Consider the following 18,773-nt stretch of genomic DNA (forward strand, 5'->3'; position numbering starts at 1 on the left):
CGGCCCAACAGTTTGGGGAGCTCTTCAGGACTGAGGTGGGAATCGGACCCACTTTGCAGCTGGTGAATGAAGAGGTAACCTTATACAGGGATTCCACCTCACTGGAGTCTGAGCCCCTTGCATGGTGGAATACCATGGAGCACAAATATCCCCATGTTGCCATGTAAGCAAAGCGCTACCTGGCTGTTTGTTAGTGTTCATTTTAATACTACAGCACATTTCAAAAGTTGATTTCTACATGGTGCCCCTTCATGAGAATAATTAGTGCCCCAGAATAGAGTGAGACACGGTGAGGCCCTATTGAAATTGTAAGGATTATTATAAAAAAAAAAAATTTCAGGCAAATTAATTGGATATTTGAGGGCTTTAACATGCTAAACTTCGTACCAAAATTTTCAGAAAATTTGAAAGTGGTGAAAATCGACGTATTCTAGAGGAATTTTCAATGGGCATGGCAACAAGGCTCAACGGTGCCCACAGAGATATAGGTAAAATTTGAAGAAACGCAACAGGAAGCCTGCTATTTTGCGTGTAGTGGCCATTATGGCCATATTCCACATTTTTACTTTGAGGTACTTGTACTAGGGTTTACATCAGATCGACTGAAAATTGGGATGAGTGTCATCACAACAAGATGGAGATTTTCTGAGGCTACAGTGGGAGGAGGAATTGGTCCGTCTGTCGTGTCTGTGATAGATTTCTTCCTTCTTGATTGTTGAATGTCCGTTAGAACAGGGATGAAAAGAGGGAAACAAACACTTGCTCTGTGATTGAGGGAACGACACTAGAACATGTTTACTGCGGACGACACTCTTCCACCGAGTCCAGTTTTCAAAGTCAACAGCAGCGGAGATTATTGGGGGTGAAGCGGCAGCGAGGTCAGTTACATGACAGCCAACAGCGGCATCGGCCCTCAGAGCCGGCAGATCCACCAAATCCACCAGAGTCAGCTTCAGGAGCTTTGTTGATCTGATCCCTGGTTTATATTTGTATTCATATCTTTGGATAATGTTTATGTTGCACAGGCATAAAAAGAAGTTGAAAGCTGCTCATGTTAAGTACAGTACAAGTACAGGTATTTTCTAAAGCTGTTAGAAAATAAAACACCACTAGGCACACATATTAGGATGTTAACAGGAAGCCCAATAGGGGGCTGGATTTTCAAAATAAACCAACCTGACAGTAACAGGATATAAACAGGAAGCCTGCATAGGGGAAAGTTGAAGTCTTTAAAAGAACAACTTTCACAACTGTTCAGCAACATTGTTTGTTTACCTCAGGTGGTTGAGGTGCTTTTAGAGTCAATAAGTCGTTGTGGTTTCAAAACAAATTTACTTTTTTCTAGGTAAGAAAGACACAGCAGTAGTCTGTTCAGTAAATACAGTTTTCTGTTGTCTGTTCCTTGTTTCCTCAAAACTCAGGTACTTACCGAACCGGGATTTTACCGTTAAACCCGTACCGAGCAATAGTGACAAATGTATTAATGGCACATGTCAATGTCCACATTATTCATAGAGCACATTTAAAACAACTTTTTCAAGCGAGGGAATTAGAAAAGTAAACCTCTCAGGCTCTTTCTGGGTCCATGTTGGATTCGAGCACCTCAGCCCCTCCAAAGTCTCAATTAGATTTTCATCTCGTGTAAATAACAACAACGAAAACATGTTATTTCACAGTATCAGTGTTTGGTTTCATTTTTGAAGCTGGTAAACAACCCTGACACGTGTCACCTCTCACCTGCCCCGACTCCCCCCCCCCCCCCCTGCCCTGATGCTCCCAGCAGCAGCACCTGTCGTCCCAACATCCTTTGCGTGTCCAATATGGAGGAACTGGCGGTGGAGGTCCGCGGCTCCAACGGGGCTTATTACAAGGTAAATACCGGCTTATCCGCGCCTTATCGCCGGGGACAGCCCGCCACACGGTGCGGGACGTCCTCCGGAGGGTGTCGGACTCAAGCTGCGTGTTCCGACCCGCTCCGGAACCACGTCGTTAGCTTGTACTAGCATTGCTAGCCGGAGTTAGCTGGCTAAGCTAGCATCGGTTTGGACAGCTCTCGAACCAGCGACCTTTCTCCAGCACTCAGCCAGGAACTAACACGAGCTCGTCTCCGATCAGTGGAAACTCATAAAGATTCAAGTTGTTATTTACTGCGCTCGATGTTTGACGGTAGCTTCCTGGAGCTAAAAGTTAGCCTGCTAGCTAGTTTGCGTCAAGACCTGAAGCTAAAAGGGAGCCGAGCGATGATTTATTCGGGTAATTGGGTCGTGTAGCTGCCCGGGACTCGATCACATATCCCTCCAGTGAACGAGTGATGTTAACGAAGTTTTTATTTCTGGCCATGACAGTGGTTTCTTGTGAAACTTGACGTCTGTGCGTCTATTATTTGACACCTCATCATGCCCGAGCTATTTTTTTCCTCTGTGTGTGTGAGCCAGCTGTTCCTTGTCAATCCTGAGCGGCTGCCATGTCAGTGGAGGGGGGTCACCGACACCACAGACTATTTCTAGACTTGCTGTGTAAAGTCTCTTCTCCTCTAACTCCTCTCTCTCATCCCCTTTGCCACACTGAATCCTCCTTTCCTTTCCTCTTTCCTCCATTCCTTTCCTTTCCTCTCCTCTCAGTTCAGGCCTCCTGAGTCACTTTGTCCTCAGCCCTTGTTTGAGTTGAGAAGCTGTGATTCAGTGATTCTGTAAAAGACCAACTTCAGCGATGTTCTCCTGTACTTTCAGTTTCTATCTGGTTTCATTTCACCCTCACTCGCTCGTCCATGTAACTGATCTGTGGAACACGGCCTCTCACTCCCATATTTACAGCAACGAGTTTTATGGAATCTGAACCTTGGGAGGACATCAACCTCGAAGACTGGGCCACAGATCATAGTTTAACTTGTTAAAAGTAATTTCCTTAAATATATTTAGGCACTTTTTTTTAATAACTAACTCAGATTGGATCAATATGAAAATTGGAGGGGATTTGTGTCAGCTGTGGATATAGACCTGGTGCAATGGTTCCCTTAAAATTTATAATTTAAAACCCTACTTCTTCTTTGTCTTATAATTTGTTATGTCTCTTTCTTGAATCTAATTTCTATCTAGCGTGTCTTTTATTGCAACTTCCTCTCACACTGGTTTTGCTTTCTTTTTATTCATACTTGTTTTGTTACTCCTTTGCAATGTTTGTAAAGCTCTTTGGATCCACTCCCTTTGTAACGCACCATATAAATACACCTACTTGAATTCATGATAAGGGTGGAACACAACCTCCAGTTCAAATTGCGTTTTGACACCAGTGTGGCTTGTCAGTAGGACACAGGCTGGTTTTATTGACCATTAGCTCAACGTAGAGTATTACAGACTTAACACAACAGGACTTTTGGGCTCCAGAACACATAGGATCTAATTGGTGTATTTCTTTGACCAAGTCAACGCATAAAGTGAATTGATAATGTGTAAAACACAGACAGAGGAATGTACTCCGCTTGCTTTGTGCTGCATGCTTCAGCACTTAATAGCAGCCAGACACATTTGGCATGTAACACATGGCTTGTACCAGCACAGCTCACCCAGAATACCCCAACAAATTCCCCCGTCCCACTGGGTGTGGAGCCGTGCAGATTATTTTAGTTTATTTGCTCGGGCTTCGAGGTATCTGTAAATACATGCTCCACCTCTTTAAGAAATTACGTGTGAGTGGAAATTTATTTATGGAAACTCAAAGACTTGATAAATGACACCTGAAACAACAATTACATGCACAGAACAAGTGGTTATTAATGTAAGGGAACTACCAGAGATTAACTGGAACCAGTGAATTATTTAGGACATTTTCAAGCAAATATTCAAGCTGATCAATTATCAGAGAAGTTTCTGATTATTTTTTGTCAATTGACTCATCGTCAAACTTCTAAAAATCATATTATACGCTTAACTTTTAAGATTTTTCTTGCAAAATACTATATTAACTCTTTGTAGTGTTGCTTCCATGCACATTTATCTGGATCAGCCAGTAAAGTATTTTGTGCATAAGGAAGCAGCTAAAGAACTCAGACATCACCCTGAGAGAGGGAAGAAAACACTTGATGAGGGAGAGACAACGATACAGAGAGAACAGTCGTCTTTCAGATTTGAATTGACTCACCTCGAAGCTCTGCTCCTCACAGTTTCTGCAAATTGTTTGCAAATTCTTCATGTCCTTCACAAGGTTTATTTCATTTCCCTCCGTATTCCTCAGTTGAACTCTTCACTTCAGTCAGCTCGATGTTCTTACAGCTTTGTGTCTGTCTGTCTTGCAGGGCCTTGTCAAAGACATCCACGATGACTCTCTCACCATTGCCTTCGAGAACAAGTGAGTCGTATTCCAGCTGCTGTCTTAAATCACGTCAGGTTCATGATATTCAAGACAAATGTTGTGAGCAACATTTTTGAACAAAGGTGGAAACTACTGTTATATTTTCAGTTGGCAGCCAGAACGCCAGGTGCCCTTCAATGATGTCAGGTTGCCCCCAGCCGCCGACGCCAAGAAGGAGATTGGGGAGGGCGAGGAGGTGGAGGTGAGGAGTACACACATGTGGTCTTTCGCTTTATTTTTTATTTTACTTTCTTGTGTCTCTCTGTTGGTGGTCTTACTCTGTCTTCATCTCCTGGCAGATCCTCTCCAGAGCCAATGATCAGGAGCCCTGTGGTTGGTGGCTGGCGAAAGTTTGCATGATGAAGGGAGACGTGAGTAATATCCATTATAAAGCCTTTACACTTCACACTCAATGTTTACTTTAAAATTAATGCTTTTTAGTTTTTTTAGCTTTTTTTACCAAGTTTTTGTTGTCTGAATTGAATGCCGATAAAAAAAACTTTATATTTATCTTGAATGCAATAAAATCAATCTGCTCAAATTAATTTAATTTACACTTGTCTGTACTTTCAGTTCTATGTGATTGAGTACGCAGCGTTTGATGCCACCTACAATGAGATTGTGACCTTTGAGCGTGTGCGTCCAGTCAACCCCAACAAGGCCATCACCAAGAACTCCTTTTTCAAGTGCTCTGTCCCTGTTCCTCAGGACCTACAAGATGCGTACGTACAACACCACAAGGGTGCTGGACAAATCTTAGTCTTACAGCTTGTGTATTTCACGATTCACATACTATCTATATTTTGATCTGACTTTTAAAAAGTATTTTGTTGAACTCGTGTCACAGGTGCCAGAGTGAGAACGCCCATAAGGAATTCAAGAAGGCCGTGGGAGCTCTCACTGTGTCTTACTGCCCAGAGACCAGCCAACTAGTGATTGTGGTAACTGCTTAAATCCTGTCATCGATATGTTTGTGTAGTGAAGAAGCAGCTCCATGTATGTTAATAATTCATTCTTTTATTTTGTGTGTGTGTGTGCTTAGTCCACCAATGAGACGACAGTGAAGCGTGTGTCTCTGCTGAGTGACATGCACCTGCGCAGTCTCAGGACCAAGCTGCTTCTGATGTCACGCAACCAGGAAGCTACAAAACACCTGGAGGTCAGTTAGTAACCACGAAGAACCATCTGCTCATTGAGGTCACATAGGAAGCTTAGTAGCCAGTTAGCAATCACATGTGGGTGTGGATTTTCAGCTCTTGTAAACTATGATAACTTTTCTCTTTATAAAACATATTTCAAATTATTACAGCTGTGTTTTTTAGTCAAGTCAAACTGTGACACGCCTCTCCTTCTCTGTTCAGAGCTCCAGGCAGCTGGTGTCGTCCTGCCAGGAGGAGTTCGTTGTGAGGATGGATCTGATGGGTCTGGCCATCGGCACCCACGGCAACAACATCCAGCAAGCTCGCAAAGTTCCAGGTGTCACGGCCATCGAGCTGGACGAGGAGACTGGCACTTTCAGGATTTACGGCGAGGTAGGGCGATGCCTGAGCGAGTGGTGCTCGAAGCTTCAGAGGAGAAGGAGTGAATGTACCCAAGTCTGAGAAACATATAATCTGGACACATTTGAACTTGTTCATGTATTTAAACAATCATACCTGGAATATACATATGCTTCCTTCTGACTCTGCCTGTGTTTTAGTTGAACGTATAATGGTTAAAGTAACTGGGTTTTCTTGTAGAATGCAGAGGCGGTGAAGAAGGCCAGGGGCTTCCTGGAGTTCCTGGAGGATTCTGTCCAGGTGCCAAGGAGCTTCGTTGGTATGTAGACGAGCACATTTCCTGCTTGAGATTGAAAATCCCGAAAATCTCTTTTTACCAGCAGCAGTCACAGAGCAGCTGAAAATTAGATGCTCTGTGTGCTGTGCTTTTTATGTGTGTTTGTTCTCCAACTTTGAAAAACTCTTTTACTGTATTAAGTGTTTTGTATACTGGGTCTGATCCAACTGACTATTATTTTATAATTTAAAGATGTTTTCATCTGTTTATATATTAACATTCTTATATTTCTGTCCTAATAATGTCCAATGTTTTCAAACTACTTTTAATTGTTTCCTATTTGACTTCAATTCTTCATTTTGAACTTGTTGAGCACCTTATAAGCGTGTTTTAGGTTCTGTGTAAATTAAGTTGATTGTTTTCATCTGTAACTTTGTAAAATCACATCAAAATTTTATAAATTCCAAAAATGATTCAGATACCATGGTTATTTACTCTATATTTACTAATTTAGTTCGATTTAATACTTATATTCATGCTTTCAGTTTGTTGATTAATCTCTTTTTTTACTTACAACTGCATCTCATTCTCTCGTCATCTTCCACTGCCCTGTTGTCTGCAGGCAAAGTGATCGGTAAGAATGGAAAAGTCATCCAGGAGATTGTGGACAAGGCCGGTGTGGTGAGGGTGAGGATAGAAGGAGACAAGGACAACAAGGACAACAAGGACAACAAGGACAACAAGGACAACAAGGACAACAAGCAGCCCAAACAGGAAGTAAGTCTGCTGCAGCAGCGTGTTCACTGCGGCTGATATAGCTGCTTGTAGGGAAGAGATAACCGCCAGTTTCACACCACTATACACATGATGATTCAATCCCATACTTACAGTGTGTTGTCTTTTTGTTTTTTGGTGACACAGGGAATGGTCCCCTTCACTTTTGTTGGTACCAAGGAGAGTATTGGCAATGTTCAGGTGTTGCTGGAGTATCACATCTCATACCTCAATGTAAGGACAGTACGTATGTGTGGGTGCTTGTGATGCATGTGTATTTATGCTATAATCTTCGGCAAACCTTTCTAATGCTAACCAGTGTTTCACTAATGAAAAGCATGAATTGATGATGCATGTGTGAGTAATCTGCATAGACACAACCTGACTCACATCTATCTGGTTGTCTACACCACTTCATAACAAAAAACATGCTGCTTTGATTTGATCTTGTGCTGTGCATGTATATAAAGTGATATCCGATGGAGGAGTATAACAAAAAAAGAATCAATGATAATTATCGCAATATAATTTCCAATTAATCGCAACATAACTAAAGATTTGTCAAATATTTTTTGGGTCGTTCTCTGCTCATAAAGAAGAGATGAACCACAAACTTCCATTTAACGAAAAAAACAAATCAACTTGTCAAAAAAGAACAGAAGCCATTTATGTGTGTCTACTGTGTCTGTCATCTTGTCATTAAACACAAGATGAGTTCAGTTATGTTGAGATAAATCAAAGTAACATGTTGCAGCATCAGTACAACCAGATGAAGTTTTCCACACATACATTAATACCACCTGTGTTGAAGTTAAATTCTACATTGAAATACCTGATTATTCCTATTTATCGTGAATCACACTTAATGATAATCATGACCAATGATCTCTTTGCTGCTCTGTGGTGTGTATTTGGCTGTGAATGTTTATGCATGTGCATGGTCTGTGCCACGTGGGTGTGTTTGTTTTGTGTGTAGGACGTAGTGGAGCTTCTTACCGAGGGCCAGCGACTCGAGGAAGAGCTGAGGCTGAATCTGGATTTTACACAGGGAACCAGCCTAGCAAGATTCAGAATAAGCAACAGCATGCACCCTGGATGTGATATAGATGTGTGTATGATAACTGCATGCTGACCAGTGATGACATCTCTATGATATTTTATTAATTTCCTGAAAATGCTTAATTATTATAATCTCATCTTCTTTTTCTTTTTTTTTTTTTTGCCGTCTGATTCTCATTCACTTAATTTTAACCTTTTTTCACTTATTTCTTTTTCGCCCAGGAAGTTGAGCAGCTTCGTCTGGAGAGGATGCAGATTGACGAGCAGTTGCGTCAGGTCACCCAGGGTCAGAGGGGGGAGAGAGGAGAGAGGGGCGAGAGAGGAGAGAGGGGGGACAGAGGAGACAGGGGGGACAGAGGAGAGAGGGGGGACAGAGGAGGAGCGTACAATGCAGATGGAAGCGCCAATGCCTCCTCGTCCACCGTACATGCCGGCCGCTCCTACAACAGTCGTGGCCGTGGACGCAGAGGCAACAGCTACAGCACTGGATATGGTAGGCACCTCTAAAATCAGCTTATATGCTTCCAGATACTGTGTATCTTTCCTTATGAAATAAAAAGCTCCAGTATGTTCACATCTGTCCTAACTTCCCTTTTGTGGCGATCTCTCTCTCTTCTTGTGCATCTGCCTGAGTTCAGGTACCAACTCAGAGCAGTCCAACGCCTCTGAGACCGACTCAGAGCGCAAGGATGAGCTCAGTGATTGGTCCCTGGCTGGGGAGGACCAGGACAGGTGAATAGTTTATAACTATTGAACCCAAAGATGTATAAACATGTTCATCTGCCATTAAAGGAAGTTTTTGTAGCCTGACCATCTTATGTTAAGTCGCTATTGATTATTCGCCAGTGGATGTTTTTCATTAGTTTTCTTTATGAATGGATTAAAGTGAGATGCTGATTGGTTTACTAACTGACTTCCAGGGACAGGGAGAGAGGCCAGCGGCCACAGAGAGATAGCCGTCGGAGGCCAGGACCCGGCAGAGGCCGTGGAGGAAGAGGAAGAGGAGGACGAGGATACAGCAACAGTTATGGTAAAATATACTATCATACACTTTTTACAGTTGTTGTCACTAATAGGCAGGAAGGCAGCCTAAGTAAACAATAGTACTCAGTTATAAAGGCTACTGGCTCTGTTTTCACCAGGTACTTTATTATTCCGCCGTGTTGGTGTTGAGAAGAACAAGATTTCTTTCAAACACTTTCAAGAATTTTCCTCAACAATTAAGGTGGAAATTATGATACATTATCAGACAAATAACTATTTGATAAAATGATGAACTGATGTCCAAACGGTCAAAGGTCAACCTCACTTTGACCTCATAATGAAACCACTTTTATAACCATGATTTAACGACACACTTCAGGAGCAGAAGGGGAGATTTTAATCATGTTTCCTGTCACTTAACTTGAGGCTGTAAATGTAGTTTTATCTTTTTCTTCCTCAAACTCAAAGTGGACTGAACGATGAATCGGCACTAATTGAACAGAGATAGATTTGCGGCAAGTCATCGTTGCCGTTTCATGTTTCCATCACTGCCATCACTCAGACATGGAGCCGATAAATACTCGTCTGGACTGCAGAGTCATTTAACCTGTGATGTTGTTGGTATGTGAACAGGGCTTTAGAGGACACACTGTGTAGAGAGGAACTAACACACACCTTTCTCTTTTCTTAAAAGTAGGTTTGATTCATCTCAGTGTAACTTTGCCTGTCTCTCTGCAGCAGGGCCCCAGGGCCACGAGGATAACCATGCCTACGGAGTCCTGGAGACCAACACGGAGACCGACCACACAGCCGATACGGATGCTAGCGAGTCCAACCTGCCCACAACCCGCCGCAGAAGGTCTCGGCGACGCAGAACCGACGAGGACGCCACACTGATGGACGGCATGAGCGAGTCGGACAACGCCTCAATGAGTGAAAATGGAATAGGTAAGGAAGTCACATGAGCTATAATTAAACTTTATGTGTCCTAGTTGTCAAAGGATGCTCCAAACGTTTCCCTCTGGGAGCCGAGTGTTGCTGTGAGAGTTTCAGTCAATCAGTGTGAAATGAGTCAGTGCAGTTTAATGTCGGTGTCAAGCCCCAAATCAATCGCTGTCTTTGTGATGACCCAACAACCCGTAGATGACCCGGAAGCTAAATCTCAGCGTCGTAACCGTAGTCGACGTCGGCGCGCCCGCCTGCCTGAGGAGAGGCAGCCAGGTAACCACGACAGCCTCCAGTGTGCTCACCCCTGGTCCCTGCTCTGAATGGCTTCTTGAGACAGTTGAACACCAGGCCTCCTGTTTGCTTGTGTGTCTCCAACTAACTAAACAAAGACTCCTCCCGTAACGGGTTGGACAGTAAACATGCATCCAGCCTGTGTTAGTTTTGGCCTCATAATTCTCTACTAATAACCCAGCCACAATTAATTTTGTGTCGTCATCATCTACACAAATATCAGCCGACTTGTCGCTCAACTTGTGTAACATTCTGAAAGCTGACAACCATGCCTGCTTTTCACAGTGATCGCACATTCCTCCCCTCGCACTGCCTCCACTGTTTGTGTTCTGCTTCTCTACAGGGAGAGTAAGACGTGCTGTCATCCTCATCGTGATGAAGTTCCAAACATGGGGCAGATTGTTTTAGAGCTATGCACCCGTCTCAGCATCTCTGCTTCTGTCTTATTCTTACCATGGGTTTTTCTTTCCTCTTGTGTTGTGTGTGCAGTGACTGTGGCTGACTACATATCCAGGGCTGAATCTCAGAGCAGACAGTTGAGCTCCACCGACCCCAAGAAGAAAAATAAGGATGTGGTTAGTACTCAAGTGTTCAGATTGTTGGCAGACCACAGTTCATCTTTATAAAAGCTCTTTATGTCTTTCTGCTCTTGGTGAACGACCATCATGTATTATATGGAAGGATTTTTTCCCAAATTATTTGGAGCAGATTTGTCAATGTCAAGAAAAACATGTTCCAAAAAACTAATTTGAATAGATAACTCCATAATTCTGGTGAGAATCTAAAGCATCAGAGAAGAGACGTCAGGAAATTACGTCATACATAGTTTAAAATAAAAATAAAAATCTAGTTATCTCTGCGTCCTATTGGACTACAGACACGACCTGAAGCTCACATACATGATCATATCTTTTAATTTAATATTTAGCATTGCCTGATGGCCTCTCTGATTATCTAATGTGAATCTTGCTTTCTGATTCTTTTCTTAACGTCTCTGTGCCGGTTGTCTCTTCAGACTCAGGTGGAGGCCATCGCTGAGCACAGCCCGCCTCCTCCCCCGGCGACCACCAACGGCTCCAACAACAGCGCCGCCGCTGCCGACGGCGGCGAGGGAACCAGCAAAGCTCCCAGGTCTCCCAGTGAGAGGCCGGCCAAAGTGTCCTACGAGGACCCGAGCCCACAGCCCGCTGTCAACGGACTCTCCTAGTCAGACCGCATCAAAGGAAATGGTTTCAAATATTTGAACATGTTTGGCTGCACTGAATTTAATCTCACTATCTCTAGAGCAGCCGTCGTCTAAATACAAAAAGCACTGTTCTTTTTTTCTTCTTACGTTACGAATATTTGAAACCTGTTTTCACTGTGCAAGTTTTAGAGGTTTAACCCTAAACCCCATTTTACATGTGTTCTGTTCCAACTATCCACTTTACTACATTTTTTTTTTACAATAGTTCTTCCTGTATGAGCTTGCCAAAGATAGTCAAACACACTCAGACGTACATACATCTCTATTCTACTGTTCCTCTCAGTCCACTCTTCATTGAGAGCTCAGGGGGAGGTCGGACTGAATGCAGTATTTGTAAAAAAAAACAAACGCAGACAGGGATTCAGTTCGAACCCGTGACTGTGGTATGACTTCAGCAGTTGTGTTTTTATTGGTATAAATAACATCATAGCAGGGTTTTAGAATAAGAAATCATGCCTTTTAACAGGCAGACGCAGAAAGATGCTTCCACAGGATGTTTTATGAAATCTGAAGTCGTCTGGAGCTTCAGCGTTCTGCATGAGCAGCGGCTCAGTGCAGGCAGGTGTCGGAACCCCCCTCCCCCCCTCCCCCCCAAGTATGTAAGACATACACGTGATCAGCTGTTGTGCCTTGAGAGTAGATTCAACATGTCGTTGCCTGGCTCTGCACACCACCTGAGATCCTGCTCACTCATTTCAATGTCACTCGTCGCCTCCACCTGTCACAGTGGAACCAGAGCAGCCGTCTCCTTTGTGCTACCGGCACCGTCGGCAGGTGCAGGCCGACACTGAGACCCTGGTAGGATGTCAGAGGCATATCTTTTTTAATTCAGGTGTGTCTATTCTTAATGTTTGTGGGGCAAATGAGTCCAGTTATCTGAGTTTGACGTTAGCTGCTTTGTTTTTCAATATGCAACCACTTTGGTCATAGAAGACAAATGTTATTACAGAGTGTCTGGAGAGGAAACAAACAATGGAGGAGTTGTTTTCTTTGCACTGAAACTTAACCTTTTTCTTTGTTTAAAAAAACCAGTTGATTGTAGTCGAGTCTGGAAAGTGACCTGTTACTGTTTCGTGCTGGACAGAGATGTAGCCTTCAGTGCTGGGTTTCCTGGAAACATCCCGTTTTTTAACATCTAAGTTTTCATCGATTAGGACTTGATGCTGTTTTCCTTCCAGAAATCTACTGGAATTAACAGATTCAAAGCATGTTGTTTGTCTTTTGAGATTTCCCCTCTCCGGTTCCCACTGGAACAGAAACCCTGTCCCAGCAGCGAGAACCAGACGAGCCGCGTGTTCGAGATGTTTCTGGAAAAACCAAGCAAGTGTCATTTTCACGATTCTTCCACAGACCAACTGGTTGGAAACTGGTCATGACTGTTCCATTAAGGAAGGAGATTTATTTGGTTTATTTATTTAAAAAGTGTACAGTATTTTAAAAAAACAAAAGGAAAAAAAAACAAGAGAAGCTCTTCATTTTCTTGACACTAAACAACATGTTGCCGAGGGGTTTATTTTGGAGACATAAGACAATTTGGACTACTGAGGGTTGTGACATCCAGTATGTTTTTTTTAAGGATCATTCTGGTTGGTTGATGTGCAATATGTTTTGTATGCAGGTAGTTCTTAAATAAACTTGATCTTCTGTATAGATCTAACCCCGACTGTGTGCTCTGTTGCTGCCACATCCCTTCACTGGAGCATTTTCAATTTAACTAATTTCAGTCACTTCACAGTCCAGCCATCAAATTATTATATTCATCAAGATACAAATTCAAAATGTAATGTTTAGCCGTATATTCATATCTTACGCCCTCTGCTGCGGCTGCAGGTTCGACTCCCAACTTGCAGCCCGTTGTCTTCATGTCTTTCTCTCTCATTCACACTTAATCTGTTCTTTCAATTAAAGCAATGATTGCCCAAATATAATATATCTATGTAGATGTTAAGAGTTTCTGTTCACTTTAATTGTTCCTTCCATTAGTACTCGTCACAATGGGAAATCTCCCAAAGCTAAAATGATGCCAGATAGTTTAAGCAAATCCAATCAAGTGGGTGTGTTCCTTAAGTGCAGTGTTTGTAGTGTGAAGCAATTATTTTAATGTACAAATGGAAATATGAGTTTGGTTTTGTCTGAAAAAAACAATGAGCTTAAGTTAATTTCCTAAAAAGTTTACAAAATAAATTTAAAAGATAATGAGGAAGGGCTCTTTTTACAATTTGTACAGTGATTTTATTTGAGAACAATCAGTTAGAAAAGTGGTAATCACTGAGTCGGATCAAGATCAGGAGCCGTGTGAAATCACATCAATGTCAGACCAGCATCTTCATCTCTATTTCTTCATCTGTCCGTCCATCAGATCCTTGGCTTCATTTATCTTTGCTGCTAAGTACGGAGATCCGCCTGGGAATCAAACATCAATCAATCAATCAAATCATGGGATTAAACTGTTTATATCCGTCTTTGCAGTTATGTCACAGTGTTTACATGTTAGAACAGACTGTAAAAGCTTTACAAATATTTGAATAATTAACAGCTGATACCAGAGACGTATCAGAACTTTTAGAGCGACTTCTCACCTCGATCTGGATGGTTCAGGATCATCAATTTTCTGTGGGCTTCTCTGATCTTAATTTTATTGGCTGTTGGACTGGAAAAAAAAAGATACATCAAATTATTAAGGTAATAATCAGTGTAGTGAGGTTTATTAGATGCACAGTGTAAAACCAGATTTGACAAAAGTGAGAATATGAGAATAAAACAGAAAAAGAAGTTAATAAAACCAACTTAACTTCAACTGCACTCCGAGTTGTGTGTGCTGGGGGAAAGAGTGAACACGTACCTTACGCCCAAAACAAGGGCAGCTTCTCTCTTGTTCATCTTTGGTTCAAACCCTCCTCTGTAGAACCCTCCTCCAAAAGCCTATGACAACATATTCAGCAAAGAGCTCACATCCTGGAACCATACTCACAAAAACACTTATTATAAACTAGTTAGATGTGAAATGAGTGATGAAGAGAAATCTATCACACATACTAGTATTTACAGGTATGTGCTTGTTTCCTACTCACAGATTTGGGGAAGCTCTGAAGAGCCTGTTTCATCTGAGGCTCCATCTGCTTCATGGCCTGCATGGCATACCGGCCTGAGAGACAAGGAGGAGTGAGAGGCAGATATATCATGTTCAGTTTATTAAGTACAGCTAGCTACAAGTAAAGCAGTCAAATACAGCAGACCTCTAACAACCTGACCTTCATGAAGGTTATAGTTTTCATAATCTATTCGGTCCATAGTTTGCACCTTATTACATCTAAATATCGTTCAAAAGATTAAATAAACACTTGAGTGCCATTTTATTAATTCAATTCAGTTTGTATAGCACCAGATTATGATAAACATTATCTCAAGGCACTTTACATATCATCCAGAGAGATGTTTATTCAAGTGTGTGTGTTATGTTGAAGTGCCCATTTAAGGCTGTACTGCAAAATACAGGGATATGTTAGTTATCTATTCTGTCATTAGAAACAGAAACGAGGTGGACAGAGAACTGAATTTGATGAGAGGTGAAAAGTCTTCATGAAACACAAGGAAGTCCAGATCTCTGTGTTCAAGTCCTGAAGACAACATGGAAATATCTGTATAGATAAACACACGTGTGCCAGATGTGTCTTCTTTCTATTAGAGCTTGTCCTTCTTAAACCCATCTTTATAGACTGTTTTTATTGTTTCCTTTTCAGCTTTTGTTTATTTATTTTTATTTTTATATTACTGCTTCATATTATGTGTTCTAGTTTTCACATTACACAACTCTGTATTTATTTATTTCATTTGAACACCACCTTGTTTCCTCATCACATTGCATCCTGCTGACGTGCTTTATTAATACAGTTCATATCAGATGTGAGTGAATAAAGGTCGTTACCGACAAACCCAGCAGCAGCCAGAGCCAGTCCCGCTGCCACCATGGAGCTGGCCTGCATAGGGACAGAGAAGCACAGTGACACATGAGGAGGAAGAACACAGGAAGAACACAAGATCAACACACATCAACACACACGTCACATGGGGTCTAGCTCGAGCTTCTCCTCCCTGACGCTAGTTACACACATTCAAACTGCTTCTTATAACTCAGTTAAAGTTGGTGACGCGGCTGATTAAAGCCGTAAATCAAACGTTCACTCGGTTTGGGTCATGTCGTGCTGGATCACAAACACACATGACTGAAGCTAACGTTAGCTTAGCCTTGTGGAATGGACGTTATCTCGTGTGCTGGTTGGATTCCTGAGGCCGGAGCCACGTGCAGGTGATCAGTGGATCCGGAGAACAGCAGGTCGCACCCACCATGTCTGTGTGTTCAGGTCCGTGTCCGCTGAAGATCAGGATCCGAACGTGTGACCTCTCGTCTCCATGTCGCTCTGAGCCCTGCTCCTCTGTTTACGCCGGAAACCGAGGGGGACTGTCGTAAAGCAGCAGATGTTGCCATATTTGGCAAAACCTGCTCATAATCATTACAATTATTTATCAACCAATATAATCTGTTTATGTAACTGTTCCCTTACATGTAGGGAATAAAATCCTTCAAGAAACACAGTATTGATCTCAGTGATGTTCAGGGGCTACAATTTGTTTGTTTGTTTACATTTTGTAAAATAATATATGCCAAATCAAATTTGAGACCTCTCTCATTCCTATGTATTAATACTAACACTAAATAATATCAATTAATCCCTTTAATTCTGAAGAATATTTAAAACCAGTTCTGAAGTTTGGTCTAACTCTCTGATGATTTCTTCACTGGTTTATGAAGATTTCTTGAAGACAGACATAATTATGATTGTGAAGTCTTTGCAAAAGTTTAATGCAATGGCTAAAGCTGTGGGTTTTTAATTAATGCACCTGAATAAGATGAGATGAGATGAGATGAGATTAGTTAAAATGAGATGAGATGAGATGAGATGAGATGAGATGAGATGAGTTAAGATAAGATAAGATAAGATAAGATAAGATAAGATGAGATGAGATGAGATGAGATGAGATGAGATGAGATGAGATGAGATGAGATTAGTTAAGATAACATAACATAACATAAGATAACATAACATAACATAACATAACATAACATACCATAACATAAAATAAGATAACATAAGATGAGATGATTTTAGTTTTTTTGATCGAATGTTTGGGAAATTCTCTTGTTACAGCAGCAGATAGTCAAAATGAGGCGGACAGGAAAACACGTGAAAGTACATCATTGAATAAAATAGGCAATCTAATTATATAAAAAATAAAACTTAAATAATACACAGAATATGTTCACAATAAACTGCAACTTTCGCTCCAGATGGAAATATCATTTGCAAAGTAATGTAATTGGGTAAAGTGCAGTCTTATAGGATGATTGGACAATGAGGAGTTGTGTTGGCTGGTCCCTCGGGTGAACGCTCATCCAAGATGGAGTCCACACAGAGCCCTTTGGTGGTAGGTTCAGTTCGACCTTACAATGGTGGTTTGACATGAATAATTAGATAATTATTCTCATTTTAGCCAACTTGTCTCATTTAAGCTAACTTTTCTCATTTTAGCTAACTTCTCTAATGTTTGCTAACTTGTCTCATTTAAGCTAACTTGTCTCATTTTAGCTAGCTTCTCTAATGTTTGCTAACTTGTCTCATTTTAGCTAACTTGTCAGATTTTATCTAACTTGTCTCATGTTAGCTAACTTGTCTCATTTAAGCTAACTCTCTCACGTTAGTAAACTATCTCATGTTACCTAACTTGTCTCATTTTAGCTAACTTCTCTAATGTTTGCTAAGTTGTCTCATGTTAGCTAACTTGTCTCATGTTAGCTAACTTGTCTCATTTAAGCTAACTATCTGACGTTAGCAAACTATCGTATGTTACCTAACTTGTCTCATTTTAGCCAACTTGTCTCATTTGAGCTAACTTGTCTCATGTTAGCTAACTTGTCTCATGTTAGCTTACTTGTCTCATTTAAGCTAAATCGCTCACATTAGCAAACTATCTCATGTTACCTAACTTGTCTCATTTTAGCTAACTTGTCTCATTTTAGCCAACTTGTCTCACGTCAGCAAACCGTCTCATTTTACCAGTCTCATTTGAGCTAACTTTTCTTATGTTAGATAACTTGTCTCATGTTAGCTAACTTGTGTCATGTTAGCTAAATTGTCGCATGTTAGCAAGTTTGTCTCATTTTAGCTAACTTGTCTCATTTGAGCTAACTTGTCAGATTTGAGCTAACTTGTGTCATGTTAGCTAAATTGTCGCATGTTAGCAAGTTTGTCTCATTTTAGCTAATCGTCTCATTTTAGCTAACTTGTCTCATTTAAGCTAACTTGTCTCACGTTAGCAAACTCTTAGCAGAATGTCTTGTGTTAGCCAACTGTCTGGTGTTAATAGTAATGAGAAAACTTATATTGTGCCTGGTTCTCTTTGATGGAGCTAAATATGAGTATATGTAAGTAATTTAACATTGTTTGTATTAAAGGTGATTTCCAGCTCAATCTTTCTAAACATTTGGGCTAAATTTAGTTTGAAAGTTATAATTTAAATGATTAAGGTTTATAGATTATTAACTGTTGTTTCAATGGCAAATGGTCTTGATTTAAAAAAAAAAATGTTAATCTTTAAATTAAGCCCTTTGGACATCATAAGTCACTTGAAGTGTTTGCTTTTTAAAAGTTCTAGGCAGTGGAGTGGTCATCATTCATATTCTGCCATCACTTATAGAATGATTTTATTACAGAGGTGAGTCTGGTGAACAAACCCTGATGTGTTTTAATATAGTTACAGTAATCCTGGTGAGTGTTGTTTACAAGTGTTCCACTTAAAGATGTAGGAAAAGGTAAACACATCTTCTATCCACTTTTTGATGCTCATTAAAATACGAGCAGTTCCGTGTGAATTGACGTCCTTGAGCTTTCTGTTAAACACAACACCACAACCTGTCTTTTCTGTATGTGGCGACAAACGTGTTTCATAACCATTTAGCCACAAATGCTCAAAGAACAGTTAAAAGCTTATTTTTAACTATTTACTAGAGCTCAAGGCGACAAATTGTGTCATTTGAAAAAAACCTAAATAGCTGAATGTTTGACATTCTGTGCTTTTGAATAACTTACAAGTTGCTCTTATAGCAGGCATAACATACAAGTAGTGTATTAACATGTAAGGACACAGAGCGGTGTGACACATTCCAGCAGGCCTCTGTCAAAACAGCAGCATGCTGAAGTGACCCTTAGCTCTCAGACAGATGAACCAGAGGCGGCTGCCAGTATCAAGCATCTGGGAACCCTGGCTCAGTTGATGCTTAGTTACAGGACTG

The 18,773-nt window shown here is 41.1% G+C and overlaps 2 protein-coding genes across 6 annotated transcripts; one reads left to right on the plus strand and one right to left on the minus strand.

Annotated features, from left to right (window-relative positions):
• Positions 1 to 1,782: 1,782 nt before the first annotated feature.
• fxr1 (FMR1 autosomal homolog 1) lies at positions 1,783 to 13,082 on the plus strand. Of its 5 annotated transcripts, none has more exons than XM_062395051.1 (18): positions 1,783 to 1,871; positions 4,292 to 4,344; positions 4,456 to 4,549; positions 4,647 to 4,718; positions 4,921 to 5,069; positions 5,195 to 5,288; positions 5,390 to 5,506; positions 5,709 to 5,879; positions 6,087 to 6,165; positions 6,746 to 6,900; positions 7,036 to 7,131; positions 8,179 to 8,449; positions 8,595 to 8,688; positions 8,877 to 8,986; positions 9,679 to 9,888; positions 10,084 to 10,161; positions 10,669 to 10,754; positions 11,195 to 13,082. In XM_062395051.1, the coding sequence occupies exons 1-18, from the start codon at positions 1,821 to 1,823 to the stop codon at positions 11,384 to 11,386; spliced, it is 2,172 nt and encodes a 723-aa protein (XP_062251035.1). In that variant the 5' UTR covers positions 1,783 to 1,820; the 3' UTR covers positions 11,387 to 13,082. The 5 variants fall into 5 exon arrangements, with proteins under 5 accessions (XP_062251035.1, XP_062251036.1, XP_062251037.1 ...); XM_062395052.1 differs by having other exon boundaries at positions 9,682 to 9,888; XM_062395053.1 differs by having other exon boundaries at positions 7,045 to 7,131.
• Positions 13,083 to 13,634: 552 nt separating this feature from the next.
• Positions 13,635 to 15,895, minus strand: dnajc19 (DnaJ (Hsp40) homolog, subfamily C, member 19). Its single transcript, XM_062395057.1, has 6 exons — positions 15,770 to 15,895; positions 15,351 to 15,402; positions 14,497 to 14,570; positions 14,268 to 14,347; positions 14,005 to 14,075; positions 13,635 to 13,828 (listed from the first exon to the last, which is right to left on the minus strand). The coding sequence occupies exons 1-6, from the start codon at positions 15,770 to 15,772 to the stop codon at positions 13,758 to 13,760; spliced, it is 351 nt and encodes a 116-aa protein (XP_062251041.1). The 5' UTR covers positions 15,773 to 15,895; the 3' UTR covers positions 13,635 to 13,757.
• Between the last annotated feature and the right edge of the window lie 2,878 nt (positions 15,896 to 18,773).

The sequence above is a fragment of the Platichthys flesus genome, chromosome 9 (genome assembly GCF_949316205.1).
Source record: "Platichthys flesus chromosome 9, fPlaFle2.1, whole genome shotgun sequence".
Taxonomy (NCBI): domain Eukaryota; kingdom Metazoa; phylum Chordata; class Actinopteri; order Pleuronectiformes; family Pleuronectidae; genus Platichthys; species Platichthys flesus.